The sequence below is a fragment of the Colletes latitarsis genome, chromosome 12 (genome assembly GCF_051014445.1).
Source record: "Colletes latitarsis isolate SP2378_abdomen chromosome 12, iyColLati1, whole genome shotgun sequence".
NCBI classification, from domain to species: Eukaryota; Metazoa; Arthropoda; class Insecta; order Hymenoptera; family Colletidae; genus Colletes; species Colletes latitarsis.
Window position 1 is genome coordinate 15,738,133 of NC_135145.1, and position 19,160 is coordinate 15,757,292.

General features: G+C 54.8%; 1 protein-coding gene across 1 annotated transcript; it reads left to right on the forward strand.

Moving 5' to 3' along the window:
• Positions 1 to 858: 858 nt before the first annotated feature.
• On the forward strand, positions 859 to 3,258 carry LOC143348752 (uncharacterized). Its single transcript, XM_076779346.1, has one exon. It carries the CDS (start codon positions 859 to 861, stop codon positions 3,256 to 3,258), a length of 2,400 nt encoding a protein of 799 aa, XP_076635461.1.
• The last annotated feature ends 15,902 nt before the right edge of the window (positions 3,259 to 19,160 follow it).

Sequence of the window (19,160 nt, forward strand, 5' to 3'; positions counted from 1 at the left end):
CTTGGGTGGACTTGCCGCCTTCTAGTCGGAGCGTGGGACGAGTTACTCTAAGCCCAGCTTCCGGCGAATGCCAGAGCGTTGTTCTCTGATCGCCAGTCTTGTACGGTCACTGCGTCTCAATAGTAAGACGTCCTATACGCCATTGAAAGACTGCACCGCATCGTGTTCCGTACACACGCATACGAAGACGGTAAGGGGCCGAGGACCGAGTGACGGTTGGAGCCTTACAACCTCCCTCTAGGCACCCTCTCCTGCGACAGTCAAGTGTTGCAGTCGAACAGAAAAAACCGAGACGAAGTTCCACAATTGGAAGAAAGCGAGCGATTCCCGGTTTAAAGGGAACGCTCACACACACATATAGTCCACTAGCTTATCTGCGTATCGTGGCGGCAAAGATTCCCGCTCCTAGGTGCGACAAGCACAGGCCAGGAGCGTACGGAAAAGAGAAAGACAAGCGACGTGACTCACATCGATAGGTATTTAACGCCTAGTCGTATCTGTTTCTGTTTCAGGGTAACAACGCGGGCCGCACCACAACATCGTCTGGCAGACGTCGGCCGGTTATTACCAAAACCCTATACAAGCTAAAAGAAACGAAATAAAAGGCTTATCCTTGTATTAGGATTAAGCGAAAATAAAAATTATAATTGTACTGCTTATTTTCCGTCTGTTCCTTCCCTCGAGATCCGGACCACCGTTAGGCGAGGCATTTCCAAACCTCCTCCCCCTAACATAAGGTCCTTCGAGCCGGATCGAAACGAGGTTGATTGGAACGTGGAAAAAAGTGAACACTCTTGAACGTGAAGATTTTACCACGACAGAGTTTAAATCGAGTTGATTGCTCCTCGATAAATCACTATGGCGGTATCAGAGGAACTGTCGCGGTCCGACCTTGAGGATCAACTCACGGAATTAACCGAAGAGTTCGATCGTCTCAAAGCACTGACCGTTAATCTAAAAAAGATGGGTAGAGCCAAGTACTCGGAGAAACTCCTTGAGGAAAAACTCACATACGCCACACAATTATGGCGTGATACCCGAACGTTGTACATGATCGTGCGGAGAATGATTCCCGCCGCGAAAAGACAAGCCTACGAGCTATTTAAGCCGGGCTACCTCCTCAGTGCGGAAAACGAATTCCAGGAATTCCAGAATTACGTTACCACTGAGATCGACCGAATAGTCGCTGAACCAAAACCAGCGACAACGGAAGTACAGCCACCCAACATGCTAATCGAGCTCCCGAAGCAGCGATTGCCGAAATTCGGAGGTGGTCCTCGAGAATGGGAACATTTCGAGGATCTTCTCACCTCAGGTGTGATCCGAAACGCATCGCTCTCGGACGTACAGAGATTATTTCATCTGAACGCATGCTTGGAGGGACCGGCTCTCGCGACGATCTCGTCATTTGAAATCGTCGGACGAAATTTCCCGGAAGCCTGGAAAACGTTAAAAGAGAAATACGGCCTTCCACGTCTGATAACCGGGAAACTGCTGGACAAACTGCTGTACTTGAAGCCGATCGATTTAAACGATTTGGCCAGCATGCAGCAAATCACTGTGGATTATACAGAGACGATTGCTGCCCTCCGCAAAAGAGGAACCCCCGAGCAGCTGTTCGAATGGCTGCTCGCTCACTGGGCGAAACAACATTTCACTCCAAAACTGGAGTTGGAATGGCAGAGGACGTTGGGTCCCTCGACCGAGTACCCTACGTTCGAAGACGTTAGGAAATTCATCGACCATCATGCGCAAGCCTTGCTCTCGATGAACGAAGACCGGCGAGAGGCAGCCCTCGCGTCCGAAATGAAGTCTCGAGCACCGAAGCTTATCGACACTCGACAAAAGAGTGTCGCTTCAAGGGCCATGTGGAGTCACAACGTCGTGGTGAATTCCAACCCGGTTCCCATTCCAAGAGGGCCGAATTCGGACCACGACGGACGAGTCAGGCCGGTGCGAACGGAAGTGTGCGGGTTTTGTGCTGGGCCACACCAATTAGTGCAATGCCATAATTTTAAAGTGTTGCCGGCGAGAGTGCGTAGTCAATACGTACGAAGTCGTCAATGGTGTTTGCAGTGCCTAGCTTCCTCACACACCGTAATGCAGTGCCAGAGCTCTCTGGTGTGCCACAAGTGCAGTGGGAGGCACCATTCCCTGCTGCACTACGAATGCACACGAGAAGAAGCCAGTGCGAGGCCGTTAACCAATAACGCACACGGCAGAAACCAGGAAAGTCGTGTAAATGGCCAGCCAACGCGATCGGCCAAATCGAAGCCAAGGCAAAAAAATTCGGCTTCGAATGCTAACTTGAAACCGGCCTCGACGTCACACTGTACCGCGCTCGGTACAGGCGCACCGAGGCCTGTGGTGTTAGCTACGGCACGGGTACACGTGTTTGGAAAGAACGGTGCGACGCGAATCGCTCGCGCACTGTTAGACCAAGGTTCGGAGACGTCCTTTATCTCCGCTGGTCTGGCTAACGACCTCAACCTTAAGCGGATACGAACCCCAGCCACAGTATCGGGCTTGGGGGGCGGTCAAACGCAAGCCATAAAATACAGCGTAAATTTAAACCTCGGTTCGCAGAACGAAGCGAAACTGGTGTGTATTGGAAACGTGTACGTCGTGCCGAAAATCACGACCTACCACACACCGACGGCGAGCGCGCTTGTTTACAATGCGTTCCGAGGATTACAGCTAGCCGACGCAAATCCTGCGGCCGATCAAACGATAGAAATTCTTATCGGCGCGGACCTTTACGCTCAGATAATTCGAGCGGGTTTCCGACGAGGGTCGATCAATGGTCCCATCGCCCAAGATGCAGCGTTCGGCTGGGTTATTTCCGGCCCGATAAACGCTGCTGGCGAAACCCGGAATACCATAAGAACGCTGCATTGCACTGTTCTCGAATCGCTAGACTACGCAATTCAAAGGTTCTGGGAGACCGAAGAAATCCCCGTGACTTCGGTACGTTTCAAGGCGGAAGAAGAGTGCGAAGCACTCTTCCGAAAAACCGTCAGGCCGGACGCGACCGGAAGGTTCATAGTCCGATTGCCCTTGAATCACTCGAGGCCGGACGAAGCGTTAGGACGCACGCTCCACATAGCGCTGTCCGCTTTAACAAGGCTGCGACGTAAACTCGACGCGGATTCGACCCTCGACAGAGAATACTCTGAGTTCCTTGCGGAGTACGAATCATTAAGTCACATGACTCAGATTGAGCCTATTGACCAAGGACGATTGTACATTCCGCATTGAGCGGTCATACGCACGGAAAGTGCAACGACCAAACTGCGGGTTGTGTTTAATGCAACCAGCAGAACGGTCGGAGGGCGATTCCCTAACGACGTCCTACACGTAGGGCAAAAATTACAGAATATCACCTCGGTTTTAACGAGATGTCGTCTGTATGAGTACGTGTTGGTGGCTGACATCGAGAAAATGTTTCGACAAGCTCTCGTCGCCCCACAGGACCGTCGTTTTTAATGCATCGTCTGGCGCACGTCAACAAACGAACCGCTTAAAGCGTTCGAATTAAATACCGTAACACACGGTACGGCGTGCGCCCCATATTTATCGATGCGTACCCTTCTCGAATTAAAGCAGCAGGATGGAGCGAGGTATCCTCTCGCAGCTCCGATTCTCGAGAAGGATATATACGTCGACGATGTATTTATAGGAGCGCCCGACAAATCCCTGCTAGAGAAAATTCGCAAGCAAGTCTGTGAACTCCTGCAGGGAGGTGGGTACAAATTGAGAAAGTGAGCTGGAAATTCGGCACAATTATTGCAGAATATTCCCCAAAGCGCTCACTGTCACGCCGTAGACCTCACTCTGTTCGATGATTCCGAACTAAAAGTGCTTGGTTTACGTTGGATCCCTTCCGGAGACTATTTCTATTTTAATCTGCAACGATCTCAACCGTCTGCGTTACCGATGACAAAAAGAAACTAGTTTTCGGAAATTGCGAAGCTCTTCGATCCGCTCGGCTGGTTATCACCAGTCGTAATTCGCGCAAAAATTTTGATGCAGTCCCAGTGGCTGGAGAAACTCCAGTGGGACGATCAAATTTCCGCGGATACGCAAAGAACGTGGAACACGTTCTGCGTGGATTGGAGCAGCCTCAAGGAATTAAAATTCCCCAGATGGATCCGATACGGAGCAAACGCAGTCTCTGTGGAATTACACGGATTCTGCGACGCGTCGCTCGCTGCCTTCTCGGCCGTCACATATTTACGAGTGACGACGAACACCAATGAAGTGTTTACAACGTTAATAATGGCAAAGACACGAGTGGCTCCGATAAAAACACAATCCATCCCCGTTCTGGAATTGAACGGGGCTGTACTTCTCTCCGAGCTCGTCGTGCACGTAAAACGGTCCCTCCCCATAGAGATGGACCGTATAATCTGCTGGACAGATTCTACGATTGCACTCGCCTGGTTGAGAAAGCATGCTTCGACATGGAAGGTTGTGATAGCCAACCGCGTGTCAAAAATCCAGACCTTGCTCCCGAAAACTGAATGGAGACACGTTCCCACACGCTTCAACCCCGCAGATTTAAATTCGCGAGGTGTAGAAGCTGCGGAACTCATTCAGTCGGAGCTGTGGATCTCTGGACCGAAATGGCTTCCATAAGCCGAGGAAAATTGGCCGAAAGCACCGGCCTCTCTCGAGACCGAGGAGGGTAAACGCGCATCGCATACCCTCGTGGCAACTCCACAAAAGGAATGGGATTTTGTATTCCGATTTTCCAAATGGAGTAAGCTGTTACGAGTCACCGCCTACTCCCTCCGGCTCCGGAGGCCGCTGGCTGGAGAACAGAGGTAATTCGATGCAAAAGTTGTCGAAGCATTGGAAATGCAGCGTGCAACGGAAAGAATTGCACGCTACTTGCAGCGTACGCATTTTGCGGAAGAGTACCGGTGTTTAGAAGAGCACAAGGGAATCCCTGCAACGTCTCCCTTGAAAAGCCTCAACCCTTTCCTCGATAGGCCAACCTCAACCACTGCCGCGCGGCACAGGATATGATGTCCCAAGTCCTCGCGGAGTGGGGGGTTGGCCTGGCTGCCGCCGCCGAGCCGTACCGCGTCCCTGATCACCCTCATTGGGTGGGGGACGCGGACGGCTTGGTGGCGACGGTATGGGGAGGTGGCGACGGGTCCCCGCCGTTCTCCATGCTGGAGCGCGGTCGGGGATTCGTCGCCGTGGACTGGGGGGGAGTCGCCGTGGTGGGGTGTTACATATCGCCTCGCAGCGGTCACGTCGCGTTCGAGCAGTACCTGGCCGAGGTCGCGGCATGCGTGCAGCGCTGCGCGGCCCGGCCGGTGCTGGTCCTGGGAGACTTCAACGCCAAGTCGGTGGCGTGGGGGTCCCCCAGGACTTCCGTTCGCGGCGGGATCCTGGGCGACTGGGCGGCGGGTCTCGACCTTCGGTTACTGAACCGGGGGTCGGAGCACACGTGTGTGCGGCGATATGGGGGGTCTATCGTGGACGTTGGATTCGCGACCCCCAACGCCGTGCGCATGGTGTCGGGGTGGCACGTGGTCGCGGGGGCAGAGACACTCTCGGACCACCGGTATATCCGGATGGAGGTCTCTGCCGCCGCGGGGGATGCATCCCGACACCACCGTCCGGGTGGTAACTCACCGCGCCGCTGGGCGCTTCGGCGCCTGGACAAGGACGCCCTGATGGCAGCTGCCCTCGCTGCAACTTGGCCGCAGGGGGCGGCCGAGTTGCCGAGTATAGAGGAGGAGGTCGCCCGGCTCGGGGGGATGGTCGCGAACATATGTGACGCGGCGATGCCCCGGGTCGGGCGGAGTTCTCCTCGGGCGGTGTACTGGTGGTCGGCCGCGATCGCAGAAATGCGAGACGCGAGTGTCCGTGCCCGACGCCAGTACACCCGCGCGCGCCGTCGTCTACGGAGAGACGATAGCGTGGCGCGAGCGAGGGCAGATGACCTGTATGAGGCATACCGCATGTCGCGGATGGCTCTGCAGGTCGCCATCAAACGGGCCAAGACCCGGGCATGGAAGGAGCTACTCGAGACCCTTGATGACAACCCTTGGAGACGCCCTTATAAGGTGGTGCTGAACAAGCTCCGCCCGTGGGCGCCCCCCGTCACCGAGGGTCTTGACCCCCGGCTGCTGGAGGGCGTGGTCAATACTCTCTTCCCAATTGGGGAGATGGGACCACGTCCTCCGGCAGAGGCGACGGCCCCGTTGGAGTGGGTGGCCGAGCCGGGGGTCACGCAGGGGGAGCTGGCCGCGGCCATCAGACGGCTCGGGGCGCGTAACACGGCCCCGGGTCCGGATGGTGTGCCTGGCCGGGTTTGGGTCTTAACCCACGGCGTCCTTGGGGCCGACCTCAGGCGGTTGTTTAACCGATGCCTGAGGGACGGGCGATTCCCCCCCAGTTGGAAGGTGGCGAGGATGGTCCTCCTCCGGAAGGAGGGTCGGCTCGCGGAGTCTCCATCCGCATACCGGCCCATCTGTCTCCTCGACGAGGTGGGCAAGCTCTTCGAGCGAGTGATTGCTGCCCGCCTCTTCGAGCACCTGTCGCGGGGTGCTCCGGGCCTGGCCGACTGCCAGTACGGTTTCCGGGCGGGCCGGTCGACGGTCGACGCGATCAGTCGGGTCAGGGTCCTCTCGGAGTCGGCCGTCTCCCGGGGAGGGGTGTCGTTGGCGGTATCGCTAGATATTGCCAACGCGTTTAACACCCTTCCCTGGGGGGAGATACGGAGGGGGCTCGAATATCATCGGGTACCCCCGTGTCTCAGGGCAGTGGCGTCTAGAAGCCGTCCGGGCGTATAGCTTGCTATACTGCACCAGGATCGCATGTGCCAACCCCTCCTCCTCGCGGTGGACGCTGGAAACGGCATTTATGCCGGCCAACGGGGCTCTGGTTTAGGCAGGGGCGGTGCAGGGGCACACCGTATGGGAGTAGCGACCCCACCTACCTGAGCAAGACGAGATCCGTCATTCGTTCTGTGCATAACAGAGATGTCAGAAAGGAGTGGTGTCAGGAAAGCAAAGAGAGATGGGGAAGCATTATGACTAGCGTATATTGAACACCTGGGGGCTTCGGCCCCCATTTCACGTTAAGGCTTATTGGAGAAGGTATATTGTACAAAAAGGGGCTATATGCCCCTTTTTTCACTTTAAGGAACTTTACGAAGTTCCTACTCGAACATCTGGAGCTTCTCCAAGAATGACCTAACTAATACCAGGGGGCTATAAGCCCCCTTTTTGCTTTAATGCTTCTCCGAGGAGACGATCCTGACACCAGAAATCAAAAAGGGGGCTATATGCCCCCTTTTCACGTTGAGCAAATAATAAGATCAGAAAGAGACACGAAACGACGTCTGTATGCGTCCCCAAAAGCAATACGCCGCTGGGAAAAGCAATACGCCGCTAGGCTTTGCAGAATCCAGCACACCAAAACATCTGGTGGCAGACGTCGTAATGCCAGACGATTGACGGAAGGAGGCCACCGTAGAAGTAGCTGAGCTGCTCCTTACTGCCTGAAGGTGTCGGCTGGGAAACCACGCTAGTATCCTAGGTAGGGAGACGGGCCTCGAAACGTGGATCGCTCCCCTGGCCATTAGAAGACTCCGCCTAGACCAGCTCAAATCCGAGCTGTAAACCGGTGGTGTACGGCTCTGTCAGACTCGGAGTCCTTGGCATACGGACGCTGCATATAGGTAGGATATGCAGCGTATGACGAAACACTGAAAGGTACGCCAACGACGAAAGACAACATGTATTTATACATGTAAGACCGTCGTCGCGCTGCTGGCTGACAGCAGCTCCCGTCGTTGGCGATGGCAAAAGGACGCTGAAGCGTCAAGAGCATAGTTGATGATGGCAAAGTGAGTTCTACTAGTCGTGCTAAGGACGAGTCCCACGTTTTGGAGCTAATGCTACAGGGACATGATGCCCGAGGTCATGTCCTAGTTACGCAGCGGGTTCCCTGCAAAAACAGGGAACAGAAACCGGGCGTAGCGAAGCAGAGGGAACATCTGCTTGAGGTTTGTTCCTCACGTGTTTGCCGTGCGTGGCGACCTGTGTCGGCGGAAAGGAGGATCCTGGGATCTGAGGGCCCTCTCTCCTGCGGGAGTGTAGCTGCCCAACACGTACCTTTGGCCTCTGCTTCGTCTAGACAGGCGGCTAGGCGAGAAAAGCAGCCCTGTGCCTAGTCAATCGGCTCGGAACACCATTCGTGGGTTCTATTGGGCGAGGAAGTGAACCTAGGAGTCCGGGGAAAGCCCGGTCGGCCTTTGTTCGCGGACTATATCCCGGGTGCAAGTCCTAACCCAGGCGGAGCCGGGTTCCAATTGAGGGTCCATGGAGGCCGGGACGAAAAGGAATATACATAAGTATGGATCCCAAAATCAAATTAACACCCATAGACGCCTCGGTACCCCGCAAGGGGGAAAAGGGAGTTAAGGAGGCCGCTGTCGCTGCTCCCGGCAGAACGACGGCGGTGAGTAAGAGAGCTGGGGTGGTTTCACCACCCCAGAAAAAAGAGAAAGCGAAGGCGGTTGAAGTGGGTAAGGGCGCTAAAACGCCCCCCTGCACCAGACCCCCAACGCGAAAGACGGCTACACCACCAAAGCCGGCAGGTGAGACATCCCCTGTGATCAAAAAGGATGTCAAGAAGGACGGATCGGGGACACCACCCCGTACAACTCCACCACCGAAGAAGCCGGAGGCCAAAAAGCCGAAGGCAACTTCTGAAGGCAAAGCCACGTCTTCGGACGGAGGAAAGGGCCATGGAGTCGACGACGACGGTTGGATAACCGTCGTCAAGAAGGAGCAGCCGCAGAGGGCAGAGAAAGCCCAGAAAAGCGGCGAGAAAATGCCAGGAAAGGTGTCGGCGGAGGCGACACCTGGTCCTTCGAATAGGCCTCTCGACAAAATTAGTGGAGAGGCCTCGAAACTGTTCAAGGGTATCCGGACCAGCTGTCTTGGAAAAGAATCCAGGCTCAGCAAGGAGACCGGAGCCTTGATCGTTGGCAACGCGGCAGCTCTCTACGAGCTAGTCCAGGAAGTTCTTATCCAGAACTCCTTCTTAAAAGGACAGCTCGCGGCGATCCGGCAAGAGGTGAGAGCCTCCCAGAGGATCGCGGAGAGGGTTGCCCCGACGGTTTCACAGACGACGGGTTCCCGTCCAACTGCGAAACCTGTACCAGTTCGTGCGGCAACGACCTACGCGCAAGCGGTAAAGGTCGATGCCAACCGAGTTTCCCCGGAGGCGGTTAAACCACCACGACACGTGGTGCGTATTTTCCCGCCGAAAGGGAAAGGACAGAACAGTGAAGTGACCAAACAAACTGTTCTGTCCCTGGTTAAGCCGGCGAAAGCCAAGATCCGCGTTAGGTCTGTCCGACGCATCCACTCCGGTGGCATAGCCGTCGAGACTGAACGCAAGGAGGATCTAAAGGCCTTCGTCAACTGCGTGAAGCTGAAAGAAGTAGGACTTTCAGCTACTCTACCGACCTTGAGGAACCCTACACTTATAGTGTACGACGTTCCCAAGGCGATGAGGAAAGAGGAGGTTTCTTCCAGTATCTGGAAGCAAAACCTCAGCGATATGACCCAGGGGGATGTGTCGTCCGGCCTGAAGGTCCGGTTTGCAACCGGCCCGAAGGAAAAGGACACTGCCAACTAGGTCATGGAAGTCAGTCCGCTGGTTCGCCAGCGGCTGAAGAGCATGGGCAGAGTGTACCTGGGCTGGTCCGCATGCAGAGTGCAGGACTACGTCTCTGTTACACGACGCTTTAAGTGTCAAATGTTTGGCCACATGGCCAAACATTGTAAAGCGCAGAACGAGGTTTGCGGTCACTGCTCAGAAGAAGGGCATACCATTGCCTCTTGTACAGCGAAGAGTAAGTCCCCAACTTGCTCGAACTGTAAAGCAAGAGGCAAGAAGCACGACCATAAGTCACGAGACAAGAACTGTCCTGCCTATCAGGCAGCACTCGACCTTGCAGTATCTCGGACCAATTATGGATAGACACGACCCGGAGAATCCTCTAAGGCAATTGCGCATCGCGCAGCATAATATGCGGCGTGCGTTAATTGTTCATGGTGAGGTGAGCGAGCTAATGCACACAAAGGAGATCGACGTGTTGCTCATGCAGGAACCTTACCAATTTCAGGGACAGATTCCAGGCTTTGGGCTCACGGCGAAGGTGATCGCCGAGAATGAACGGGCTATGGCCGCAATAGTGGTCAGAAACCCGGACATCTCGGTGGTAAAAATCACACAGCTGTGTGATACTCACACCTCCTGCGTTTGCATTAGCGGACCCTTCGGTAGTTTCTACCTCGTTAGCCGGTACTTTCAATGCTCGGAAGACATTGAACCAAGTCTGGCACGCTTGGAGAGGACACTTGATGCTCTCCAACACCGTCGAGTCGTGATAGCCGCGGACGTCAATGCCAAATCCCACCTTTGGGGGGGAGAAAGCGTTCGACCAGACACGCGAGGCGAGAAACTCGAAGAGTTTATCGCATTACACGACTTGACGATTTTGAACGAGGCTGGGAGTATTCCTACATACTCTAGCCCTGCCGGTGAGTCATGGATCGATGTCACATTATCGACTCCAGACATGGCGACAATTGTGCGAAACTGGACGGTACACGAGGATTGGACCTCCAGTGACCACCGACTCATTGATTTTGTCTTACAGTTCACGGACGTGAATGAGAATCGAAGCCCACAGCCTCGATTCCGCACGTTGCATGCGAACTGGGAGCGATTTGATCAAGTTCTTCTTGAAGGCGCGAGGCAATTACCCCTCGGCACTGGTTGCCGCAGGGAAGTCGAACATCTAGCACAAGAGGTCGAGAAATCGATCATCGATGCGTGCAATGCCTCAATGCGCCCCAAGAAGTGGCATTCAAAGTCCGTCCCATGGTGGACGGAAAATTTGACGAGAATGAAAGCGCGAGTCTATCGACTTAGACGAGCCTTTCAGCGCGAGAGGAACTCGGAGGAGAGAGCGGCAAAGCAGGCTGAGTATCGAACATCTAGACTCGCCTACACAGCCGCAGTGCGCGCTGCGAAAGCACAAAGCTGGCAGAACTTTGTGACGGAGCAGGGGAATAAAGAGCCATGGGGACTTGTTTACAAGATCGCCCAAAAGAAACTCTGTGTTGAGACTGCGGTCTCAAACATTCGAACGCCAGAAGGATATACGACTGACTGGGAAACGACTGCCTCGCAGCTCCTACAGGCGCTAATCCCGGACGACTCGTCCACGGATGAAACGCCGGAGCAAGCAAACACCAGAGCTGATGCTGCAACCGATCCGCCGACTGAAGACTGTCCAGTCTTCACGAGGAATGAGCTCGGAGCTGCAGTATCGCGCTTAAAGCGAGGCAAATGCCCTGGGCTGGACCGTATAGAGGCCGAGGTAGTTAAATGTGCTTATGGATCCATCCATAGTGCTCTACTTCGACTCTACAACGGGTATCTAGCACACGGGGTCTTCCCCGTTAGGTGGAAAATCGGCTCGATCAGAGCAATCTTGAAAGGGCCCGATAAACCACCTACGGATGTCAAGTCGTATAGACCGATATGCCTACTTTCCATCCTAGGCAAAGTATTAGAGAGACTAATGCTTAACCGAATGAGTAACATATTCCTAAACCCAGAACATAGTTCCGATCGGCAATATGGATTCAGGCCTGGACGATCCACGGAAGACGCCGTGGTGAAGCTCAGGGAACTGATATCCCAGCGAGAGGAACGATATGTGATGGGTCTCTCCTTCGACATCGCCGGAGCTTTTGATAATGTTTGGTGGCCAAGCATACTTCAGAAGCTGAAACGCCGGGGATGTCCCCGAAATCTTTATCGACTCATGGTCGACTACTTCGCTGACCGTACGGTTACAATAGTTTCCAAACACGGTAATGTGCGTAAGCAAGTCACCAAGGGCTGCCCACAGGGGTCGATACTCGGTCCGAGCTGCTGGAACCTAGTCTTTGACGAAGTTCTGCAGCTCCTATCAAACGAACACCTGGCTTGCGAGCCAATAGCCTACGCTGACGACTTACTCGTGGTATTCTACGGAAACTCGAGGAATCAGTTGCAGCAAAAAGGGCAAAGAGTCGCGGATACAATTTCTGCGTGGTGCGCCACGCAGAAACTTACACTATCCGCGACTAAGACCGAGATGATTCTCTTGAAAGGAAATCTGGATAGAGAACGACCTCCTGTGATAAAGATAAACGGGAGAAGTGTGGCACTCAAGCAAACTATAAGGTACTTGGGTGTTCACATCGATGCGCGAATGGGAGTAAGATCCCACGTCGAATACTTGAATGCCAAAGTCATGCGAACGTTTTATACGCTAGCAAGACTTGCTCGATCAAACTGGGGATTGGGACACAGAACCATGCGTACTTTGTACAAAGGTCTCTTCGTCCCGATCACGACATACGCCGCCGCCGGATGGGTAGACATGCTCACCTCTGTGACAAGAACTAAACTTGCCAGGGCGCAGAGACATGTTTTGCTCGTCGTCACCAAGGCCTATCGCACGGTATCTACCGACGCGATCACTGTGATCGCCGGGACGATGCCGATAGACTTGGTGTTAGTGGAGCGCGCGTGTGCATACCAGATTAGAAGACAAATCAATATCGAAGTCGGAAATTGTCGAATAAGTCGAGTCGATTTGGCGGCTGGAGAAGTAACCGCTGCTCAGGCGAAAGCCTTGGTGCGAGCGGAACTTCTCAATATGTGGCAAACGAGATGGTCGTCATCGGAGAAAGGTAGGGTCACCTACCGCTACTTCTCTGATGAATCTGACCGTCTCAATGCAAGCTGGGTGATCTTGGATCACTACGTGGTACAATTCCTAAGCGGGCACGGAGATTTCCGAGCCAAGCTCAAGGAATTTGCTTTAGTACCGCACGAGAATTGCGACTGTGGCCAAGTGGAAACACCAAACCACGTCCTATTCGAGTGCCGGAGGTATCGAGACGCGCGAGAACTCCTGAGACAAGCGGCTGAAGAAACTGGCCATTCGTGGCCGGTGACCGTAGCTGATCTTGTAACACAAACCTATACAGGGAGTTCCGGACATATACGCGCTCGGTACTACTTACGAAAGCAGGGCGAAACCAAAATCGCCATTGAACGCACTACGCTACGTAACAGAACGAGAGAAGTTTGCGGATTCTCTTTAAGAACCATGCTTGAAAATGTACTCGAACGGATGCTAGGTCATGTGCTTCGGCAATTACCTCCTCGGGCCGGGATACAAGCCCCGCTTGCTTCGGCAAGCGTTCCTGGATTGGGTTGGACTCGAGGTGGTAGCAGGTTTCGACGTCGTTAGCCTCCAAAACGCATAACGACGCGTGAAAAGTAGATGCCCGAACAACAGGCAAAATGTAGTTGCTGGTATAGACCTTCGGTCTGAGGTACAGCATAGTCCCCAAGTGGCAATCGCGCTTGGACAGAAAACGACTACACACTACATGTCTCAGGGCAGTCGTCGGGGATTATCTCCGCGGCAGGTGGATTGAGTATCCGGGCCGGGATGGTGATATGCGGAGGGAGGTCTACTGCGGGGTTCCGCAGGGGTCGGACCTCGGGCCACTCCTGTGGAACATCGCGTACGATGCGGTGTTGCGGGCCGACCTCCCCGACGGCGTCAGTGCCGTGTGTTACGCAGATGACACACTGGTGCTGGCCGTCGGGGCTCAGTGGGGGAGGGCCAAGCGCCTCGCCGAGGAGGGGGCGCAACGCGTCGTCGACCGGATCAGGGGGATGGGGATGACGGTGGCGGTCCATAAGACCGAGGTGATAGCATTCCATTCACCTCGGCAGGATCCGCCACCCCCTCTGATCCGGTTGGGTGGGGCTGATATCGAGGTGAAGCCCCGGATGAGGTATCTGGGGCTGATCCTCGATAGCCACTGGCGCTTCGAGGAGCATTTCCGCTGCCTGGTTCCCCGGTTGGAGAGGATGGTCTCGGCTTTAGGCCGGATCCTCCCCAACCTGGGGGGCCCGGCGGGACGAGTTCGCCGCCTCTATGTGGCAATGGTTCAGTCGGTGACTCTATACGGGGCCCCCGTCTGGGCGGACGACCTGGCGGCCTCCCGGCGCAGCATGACGATGCTGCGTCGGGTGCAGAGGCGGATGGCGCTGAGGGTCGTCCGCGGCTACCGGACCGTGTCGCATGAGGCGGCAACCATGGATCTCCTCGCGCGGTCGCACGCGATGATGTATCGTCATCGTGTCGACCGTCGCGCGGGAGTGGGGGCGGTCCTGGGAGAGCAGGAACCTGCTTGGGGCGATTTTAAGCGCCAGGCCCGGCAGTTCGTGGTGCTCGCGTGGCAGGAGCGGTTGGCCCTGCCAACCGCGGGGCACCGGACAGTCGGGGCTGTTCGGCCACTCCTGAGTGAGTGGCTGGACAGAGGCCATGGAAGCCTCACTTACCGGCTGGCACAGGTATTTTCCGGGCATGGCAGCTTCCGAAGATACCTGTGCCGGATAGGGAAGGAGCCGACGGCGCGTTGCTGCCATTGTGACGCCGAGCAGGACACGGCTGATCATACCCTCCAGGTATGCCCAGCGTGGGAGGGGGAGCGCCGTGTCCTGGTCGGCGTCATAGGGCGGGAAGTCTCGCTGCCGGGTGTGGTGCGCGCCATGCTCGGCAGCGAGAGGAAGTGGAGGGCCGTGGCCTCCTTCTGCGAGACCGTAATGCTGCAGAAGGAGGCCGCGGGAAGGGAGCGCCAGCTTCAGCGCCGCGCTGAGGCTCGCGCTCGTATGGTGGCGCGAGGGCGTCGCGGGCGGCCGCCTTTGCGCGGCGGATGACCCTGGCTGGGAGGGGGGCCCTGAGGGGAGCCTCCTCCCGTCAGGCGGCGAAGGGTCGGACCGGGTGGGTCCGGCACACGGGGAGGCACCCTCGGTGGCCTGGAGCGGCCATGAGCTTCCGGCCGCCGAGGGGTAGAAACGGGGTCGCAGGCGGTTGCGAGTTGGGGCTCGCAGCCGCCACTAAACGCGGCCCCGGGACGGATGGCGGTGGGATGGAGTGGCCCCGTCCTGCCGCTATGAAACAGAGTGTCTACCGGGGGGACCGTTTGTCCCCCCCGGGGATGGGCGCAAAACGCGGGCACGGGGGGGATACCGGAAGAATGCTTCGAGCGATTCCCGGTATCCTCCCAAATCGTGCAGAAGGGTCACCGTGGGGTTTTTAGTGGGTAGGTCCCGTCATTCTACGGGCGCGGGGAATCCCACACACCCCTCCCGCCTCTCCCCAAAGAGGTGGGAGGGAATCTTTCGAAGATTTTCCCCACGATAAAAAAAAAAAAAAAAAAAAGCTCTTCGATCCGCTCGGCTTGTTATCACCCGTTGTAATTCGCGCAAAGATTTTGATGCAGTCCCAGTGGCTGGAGAAAATCCAGTGGGACGACCAAATCTCCGCGAATACGCAGAAACGTGGAATACGTTCTGCACGGATTGGAGTAGTTTAAAGGAACTAAAAATTCCAAGATGGATACGTAATGGAGCAGATACCGTGACCGTGGAGTTGCATGGATTCTGCGATGCCTCCCTCGCAGCCTACTCTGCCGTCACGTATTTACGCGTGACGACAACGAGCAATGAAGTCTTTTCGACATTGATAATGGCTAAAACGCGAGTGGCTCCAATTAAAACGCAGTCCATCCCCGTCCTGGAATTAAACGGGGCTGTACTCCTCTCCGAGCTTGTGATGCACGTAAAGCGGTCCCTCCCGATGAAGCTGGACCGCATAATATGCTGGACAGTTTCTACGATTGCACTCGCTTGGTTGAGGAAGCATGCATCGACATGGAAGGTTTTAATCGCCAACCGTGTCTCAAAAATCCAAACTATGCTCCCGAATGCTGAATGGTATCACGTTCCCACACGCTCAAATCCCGCAGATTTAAATTCGCTTGGAGTGGAAGTTGCGAAACTTATTCAGTCGGAGCTATGGATTTCAGGGCCGACGTGGCTTCGACTGGCGGAAGAAAGTTGGCCAAAAATGCCCGCTTCAATCGAGACCGAGGAGGGTAAACGCGTATCGCATACCCTCGTAGCAACTCCGGAAAAGGAATGGGATTTTGTATTCCGATTTTCCGAATGGAGTAAACTACTACGCGTCACCGCCTACTCCCTTCGGTTCCGAAGGGAGTGGGACGGGGAACGCCGGTCATTCGACGCCAAAATTGTCGAAGCCTCGGAAATACGGCGTGCAACGGAGAGGATTGCACGCTACTTGCAACGTACGCACTTTGCAGTCGAATACCAATGCTTAAAAAAGCAACGGGAAATCCCTGCAAAATCTCCATTAAAAAGCCTAAGCTCCTTCCTCGACGACCGAGATGTCTTAAGAGTGGGTGGAAGGTTGGAGAATGCGGCACTCGCATGGGAGACCAAACACCCGATAATTCTGCCGAAATATCATGTTTCAAACATGATAATCAGGCAATGTCACGTGAATACGTTGCACGGGGGTCTGCAATTAACCATGTACACAGTGAGACAGAAATTCTGGATCATCGGCGCTCGTAATGCGGCGCGGACGGTTATACACAAATGCATGCGATGCGTGAGATGGAAAGCAACCACCTCCACGCAAATAATGCAGGATTTAATACCAGAACGCAGCCGCCCTGCACGACCTTTCTCGAACTGCGGAGTAGATTACGCAGGACCGTACAAGGTCCGCGATTCCGCCGGCCGAGGGAAAACGGCTCACAAAGCTTACATAGCAGTTTTTATCTGCTTCGCTACAAGAGCCGTGCACATCGAAATCGTGCACGATTATACAACGAGTGCGTTCTTGGCCGCCTTAGAACGATTCATCGCCCGTCGAGAAGTTCCGTCCTGCATGTGCAGTGACAACGGGACAAATTTCGTCGGAGCGGATCGAGAATTGAGAGACCACTTCAACCTCGTGTATAATACACAGGAAATGCGAAATACGTGCGGCCAGAAAGGTATTAGGTGGAAATTTAACCCACCTAGTGCACCACACTTCGGCGGTATGCCGGTGTGAAATCAGTGAAACATCACCTGAAACGCATACTCGGTAATTTCGCGCCAACAAGCGAAGAAATGCAGACACTGCTCTGCAAGATCGAAGCGAGCCTAAATTCTCGACCGATCACCGCTTTAAGCGATAACCCGGAGGATTATGCACCTCTCACACCGGGCCACTTTTTAATCGGAGGTCCGGTAAACGCACTTCCGGTCGAGTCAGTGGAAAATGAAAACCTCTCGCGGCTCACGCGATGGAGGGCGATTCAAAAATTCCACGAGCAACTTTGGAGGCATTGGACGCGTGATTATCTCACGCACCTCCAGAACTGCTTTAAGTGGCGTACCGCCCAATTGCAGCTAAAACCAAACGATTTGGTATTAGAGCAAAACCCTCTTTTACCCCCCAATCAATGGGAAATGGGAAGAATAGAGGAAACATTCCCAGGTAAGGATAGGCACGTACGGGTTGTCAAAGTACGCACAGCTACTTCCACCTACACACGACCAATCACACGTCTGTGTAAATTGCCCGTGGAACAGTCGACGCCGTCAATAAACGAAGACGACGCTATCGGGACATAAGAAATCCCGAATTCCGCTGTACAAAGAAACAGGAATGTGGAAACCGCTGGTGGTAATAACAACGGTGTTGATTACCACATGTCCTGCGTATGTGGTGACAAAACGAGGATAGGGGAATCTATTCCCTACCATCCCGTTAACAATTAAGGAAGGGAGTAATTCGCGAGAGTCCCAAGCTTTAAAAGCAGAACCCGTAGGCCGAATTCGCTCAGTTCCAAGTCATACGCGGAAGAAAAATTAAGGAAAAAAAAATGGCGTCCAGCAGCTCAGAGGAGAGTGGTGAGACGGTCGTAGGGGCGGTACGCGATCCCGAGATAGACCAGCAGTTCGACCGGCTGTTAAAGCTGGTCGATACATCGCGACCGCTGCCGACCACTCCCCCGCAAGGGGCACAAGATGAGGAGACACCAGCTCCAACGGAGACGCCCGGACCTGCTCAGGAATTCCTGTTAAACCTGGGCCAGGACGTCCTCCGGATACCGGCGCACGTGCCATGGACGACCAGGCGGCTAAAGTGCAAAGCACCTGGGGGCCACTTCCGATTGAAGTGGGCGCGAGGGGGGTGCTTAGTGGGGTGTAATTTCCGAGCGACAGTCACCCCCACACCATAGCGACCGGACGCGAACCAGTCGCACCTCCTGCCGGGAGGCAGCAACACCCCGCCGGTACCACCTCCGAGGGAGGACCGGAACAGAGGGGACCGAGGACGGGCCAGGGAGGCTGGGAGAGGCCGTCCCAGGGACCGGCAGCCGTCTACCCGCCGGCCGGGACGCCAACGGCCCTCCAACCGGGGCAGACTGGATCAGGCCGCGCTGCAGGAGGCCGTGCTCACCACCCTCCAAATTTTGGAGGGCAGACGGGCCTTAGCTCGTCGTTAAGTAAGTACCCTTTATTTTCATAATTATGTGCATGCCGACCTTCTCTACGGTAGATCGCAATGTGACCGCGAATTACCGCTCCTCCGGATTATTGCACGGACCGTGCAAGGGGGGCGGTATGTTTAAATATCGCTTTAATTCGACGTATTTTCGAGTAAAATGAAATTCGTCACCCGGTATTGTTTTTTCGGCGTACGTAAAACCAGAGGTACCTCAGTCGTCGTGTTCGCTACGCGAAAACAGTACGGGATAGAAAAACAGCCGCTCTCGGGTTTTTTCGAGACCTCACGCGATCGACCACGTAACGCTCAATTTCGAAACGAAAGTTTCGACGCGCGTGTGTAGAGAAGGTACGACAATTTTGTATTAGACAAAGACGGACTCAAGAAACGTTTACAGCGCCGCTCTACGGAGGTTTCACCCTTCGAGCGAACATTTTGACTGTCCGTGCTCGTCCGTCACTCTTAATCTGGAACCGGCAGGGAGCACATGGGCATACGACCCCGCTTCTCGGACATTCCATTGTTCTCGAATAGTTACGAGTCACTCGAACTGTTCGAATAAATTCTAAACGTGGAATAGGAAGGACTCCATACGAGAACGGATTGTAAAAACAATCCTTTACCGTGACTCCTTACGTAACCCGTTTCCAATTTAAATTAAAAA